The 5,009-nt window shown below is 44.6% G+C and overlaps 1 protein-coding gene across 1 annotated transcript; it reads right to left on the bottom strand.

The window, feature by feature from the left end:
- Positions 1 to 708: 708 nt before the first annotated feature.
- PNRC2 (proline-rich nuclear receptor coactivator 2) lies at positions 709 to 1,122 on the bottom strand. Its single transcript, XM_006883519.1, has one exon. The coding sequence runs from the start codon at positions 1,120 to 1,122 to the stop codon at positions 709 to 711; it is 414 nt and encodes a 137-aa protein (XP_006883581.1).
- Positions 1,123 to 5,009: the final 3,887 nt, after the last annotated feature.

The following is a 5,009-nucleotide window of genomic DNA, read 5'->3' on the forward strand; positions in this document are numbered from 1 at the left end:
AAGTTTATTACATATATTACATGGCTCTTCCCTAGGTACTTTAAACTTTCACATTATAACATCCCCCAATTCTAAGCAAGTCTGGCAGGGATGATTGGAGGCCAGACCATTGTCTGTTCTGCAGTGCTGTAACAATTGTATTTTGAAAGCTATTCTGTAGTCACCAAATACTATTTAAAAATTAGTGCGTTTGTTGGCAGATTATCACTGCTATGAAACAGGACCACTGGGATGTGCTATTGTGCCTTGTCTTAATTAGCCCCTAGTGCCCTTTAGATATTAAGCACTACACAATTGCTAAAATGCAACTATTGAAAAGTACTTTTCTTTAGGTAGTACATCAGGTTGACTTACTACTGGTCAAATGAAGGATTGAAATGCTTCTCAAGTCTGAATAACTGGTCTTCAACAAGTAAAATCTACATATCATGAATGATAAATTACTATTTTCCCTAGCCAACAGAAGAAAAAAAATAGTCCTTTCCTACTTTCCAAATCTAAGCTGGATAGTTTCACTTAGTCATTTGAGAACACAGTATCAAGTAAATACTAATTGCACTGACAAGTTATTATGTATCCCAGTGCACACATAAAGCAGGAAGTCTAATCCTGTTTTCTACATTAATTAGTTTTAAACATTAATTCCCTAGTGACTTTGTTTCAGACTCAACTATGCTTTAGGATACCTTAAATATTAGTACTCTTCTTTTACACTTGTACTTTAAGTAAGGTTTTAAGTTGAAATGTCATCATTTCTTTATCAGAAGGATTAAAAGAAACAGGAACCCAATGACTTGGTGGTTTAGGAAGAACACTTGGTGATGGTGGCTCACTAAATTTGGCTCCAGCATAGTTCTGATTCGTTGGGGCCTTAAAAAGTAAACTGGGGCTAGAGTTCCAATTTTGATTATTTGGAAAATGTACTTCGTTCTTCCCTTCATTTTGCATGGCATGCTGTGCAACTGCTGATGAATTACAACTATGTCCTCTTTCTTTTTTCTTATGCACAATTTTCATCTCAGAATTCTGCTCCTTAGGCTTCTGTCTATTAAGCTGTTGTTGGTTCTTAGTAACATTTCTAGATTGGGGGACTGGAATGTTGTAACTCTCTCCGCCACCCATCTTCAGCTTCTTTGTCACCTATAAATGAATGGGAAAAATGAGTAGAAATGCAACGTAAAAAAAAAAACTGCTCTAGTCTCAAACTGCAATTTCAGAAAATTTGTGGAAACATTTTAAAAATCTATTTAGCCACTTTAATCAGAAAGTTGTTATTCACACTCCTTTAGATGTACATTTATTCTTTTACTCTTAACAAACTTGCCCACACATTTGAACTGACTTCGATTTAAAAAGGACTAGTTTAGGATTTCAAGCCATCATAGAATACATGCCCAGTAAAATTCTCCATTATTATGTGAACTCTCATACCTTTCAGTCTGCTTTTCGGATTGCAGGATTTCCACTACCTGCCCTCTTGCTTGTTGCCAAGCCCAGAATAGTAAGTGCTGCTTTCTGGCGGACCCTTTCCTTTGTCTGAATACAGAAGTTTTCATGGGCCGACCTGCTGCGTTCAGCCTGGGAGCTGAGGCCAACATCTGAGTCTCCTCAGCACACAAATCTGAGAGAAGTCCTCGCTAGAAAAGTAAAAGATTAATTGACGGATCATTTATGTTAGTTACAGGGGGGAAAAAACCCAAACCTTCCTTTCTACAGATAGAGTGAACTTATTAAAGGTAGAACAGTACGAGGCTTTGGACCCGCAGTGGGGCATTCCGAAACAATTTGTCCCCAACTGTCATAATTTAAAACCTTCATCCGTGAGACCCAGAAAACCTGGAGCCTTTCTGTAAAGGGGGGGGTGGGGTGGGATCTGCAAATGGGGCAGCTAGTCAGTTTTTTCCATGTTACTCTTTCATCTGGATTTTGTGACCAAAAATAATACATGAAAACAGAGCAATGTTGGTCTTTCGAGGCCGGGAACTGGCGGGCGATGTGTTGGGAGGGCGTGGCCCTCCTGCCACGGTTTCCAAGCCGCACGGGACGTGCCGGCATCGCCTGGCTCAGCCTCCGTCCAAAGCCGGCCGCTTCACGCCTCCGCCGCCTCGGCTCCCGAGCGCGCCCGACTCCGCCCGGCTTCACGGCGGCACGGCCCTAACCGAAGCCAGCTTTCTCGCGCAAAGGGGAGAAACGCCTGGGACGATGTCATCTCTACAGTGTCCCCTGCGAGGCATGTGACATTCCAAGTAACTAAAATAACGAGTAAGCGCGCCCTGCCTCTTTACGAGATGAACGAGGCTTCAAGGTACTGACAACCCAAATTACTAGTTGTCGGACTTGACGTCATTCATAACTCGAGCCCGGAAAACTTCCGACTCGAGTCTGGTTTCAGAGCGGCTCCCTCCCTCCCGAGCGCGGCCCGCGGCCCCGGTCTTCCTCGTACCCCCGCGCCCCGCCCCGGGCCCCCCGATCTCGCTTTCGCTCTTCCAACAATGGGAAGTGAGGCGATCAACATGGCCGCGCCCGCGGCGCAGTCACCACTCACCGACTTCAAGCTCGGAACTGCGGCAGCGCCGGCTCCCACACGACGTCGAAGCCTCCCTCCCCTTCCAGGGAGAGATGAGGAACGGAACGAACAAAACCCGAGAGCTCCGACGAGGCAGCTACACACCACCTCAGCGCCACCGAACTGGCCCCCTTCAGATACTACCGACAAAATGGAGGTGGCGGCCAGCGTAGGGGCTCCGGGAGCCACCGCGGCCAATCAAAGCACAGTGGTGCGGGCTGCACCAATGAGAAGCGGGCCGCCGCCTGTTGCTGGGGGACGGAGGGGCGGTTGTTGTTGCCAAGGGTTTGAAATCATCCCGGAAAGGAGCATGTCGGGAATAACTGCACCCGGCGAAGGCAGCTACTGTTTCACTCCCCGCGGCCCGCGGTGATGTTGGAGTTCAGCCTTTTTCTCCTTGGTGGGACCTGGCAGCGCCTCCCCGTGTTATCAAACGTCACCTGAGCCCCTCGAAAGTCACTGCCCTCCTCTGCCGGCGACAAACGTAACCCCCAACACCTCGGGACGGAAAACCAGCCAGTCGCCAGCCAGAAGCTACAACCTGGCTGCCTGGTGGAGCCCCCGCCACCTTTAGAATTAGGGTTTTAACCTCCAGTGGGGCATTACGGAGGCTGGTCCTCAAGTTGGACTCTTGTAACTTGTAATTTATATATGCAAGCCTCTTTAAAAAGTTAGTTTCCACGGCTTAGCTTCAGCACACCTATCCTTTCGAACTTTGCTTCATTCTATTTAAGAATTACAAAATTTCTTTGCCGTTTGAAAAACTAAGGTTTCTTCCAGCTCGCCCCACCTCATCTGGCCGGCAATCTCTCTGATGTCGCCCACGCTGTGAAGGCGTTTCTCAGCCTTGGCTCAGGTTAACGACTTCCTCTTCTGAGTCCTCCCTTTTCCTTAACTTCAATTAGGTCCTTGACTTCGTCACCTCGTCTGGAGTCCCAAGAACCTGTGACTACGTCTGTCTCCACCCATCTGTGGAAACTCCCACTGATAATCGCCCTCGAGGGCAAAGTCAAGTTTCCTTTTTCTAATCACAGAGCTTCGCACATTACAAGTTTGTTGAGACGATGTTGTTTGGTGCCCCGCAGTCACATGGGTTCAGCTCGTGGAGTCACTGTGAGTCCGGCTCTCTCCCCACCCCCCACCCTTCCAAACATGACGTCCTCTTCCAAGGACTCACCCCTCCCGGCAACATCCAAAGTCCGGGAGAGGAAGTCTCAGCACTCTGACTGCACCTTTAACTGATTTGTTTATTGTTTTGACAGGCCTAAGTATCTTGTTGTTAATACTGTTCAAAGGCATCCATTCATCTTCCATCTTCCTTATTCACTGTCCAGTTTTGACGTGCATATGAAACAATTGAAAATACTGTGGCTTGGCTGGGCACACCTTAGTCCTTAAACAGACATTGGTGCTCTTTAGCACTTTAAACAGATTCTTGGCAACAGATTTGCCCGGTGCAGTCCGTCCTTTGACTTCTGAATTGCTGCTTATTCCATGTGTGTTGATTGTGGATCCACGTCAAATGAAATCCTTGACAAGTTTGAGTTTTCCTCTATTTGTTTTGTTTTATTTGGTTGATTTTTTTGTGGTTTATAACAGTACCCTTAGATCCCCTTATGCCCTATTTTAAGTAAAAAGAAAGAAAAGATGACTTCTGTTCAGTTGAATATGATCAATAACAAGGTAAATACTCTAAATGATAGATAGCAAGATAAAGAAACAAAGAATTACTTCCTTGGATAAGTGTCCAAGCAACCCAGGGGAGTGCTTTTAAAATAAATACTATAATTAATAATAACAACAACAACAATAATAATAATAGCATCTGTTTATGTGAATAATTGTGGAATAACTATTCCAATCTTATTACATACATTACATTTATCATTTGTGTTGTCTAGTCAGAAGAGACTGGTAGCCAACCCTCCAGTGGGTTTTCAGAGGCTGTAAATAGCACTGCCCATCCTTCTTCCTTGTAGCAGCTGGTGGATTTGAACTGTTTGCCTTTGAGTTAGCGATGAGTACTCACATTTTATAAATTGCATATAATTTCCTTTTCTGGCTAGTTTTTTACCTCCATCATTTTCCATCTACCAAGGCCATGAAAATCTGTGAACTTTTAGCTATGAAGCTAGAAAAGCTACTGCATCTTAAAAGAAGATGATTTTTAAGCTCAGTTGGAACACACTCAAAGTCATATTCTAGTTCTTGTGAACTGGTTTTCATTTTCTTCAACTTTAATTTGAACTTGCGTATGAATGGCTGATGGTGTGTTCCAGTCAGTCAGTGGCTTGGTTTTTTGATTGCTGACCTTGAACTTCTTAAATATCTATTTCCACTGACATAGTCAATCTGATCTATCAGGTGAAGTCCATGTATATAATCACTGTTTATAGTTGTTGTGTGTGTGTATTTTTTGAGTCTGATGACCATATGATATATT

This window comes from Elephantulus edwardii, unplaced genomic scaffold (genome assembly GCF_000299155.1).
Source record: "Elephantulus edwardii isolate Elephantulus edwardi_28Jun2011 unplaced genomic scaffold, EleEdw1.0 scaffold00028, whole genome shotgun sequence".
NCBI lineage: Eukaryota > Metazoa > Chordata > Mammalia > Macroscelidea > Macroscelididae > Elephantulus > Elephantulus edwardii.

What these genes read in the sequence shown, in the direction of transcription:
- PNRC2 (XM_006883519.1), bottom strand. Translation starts at nt 1,122, where the DNA reads ATGGGTGGCGGAGAGAGTTACAACATTCCAGTCCCCCAATCTAGAAAT.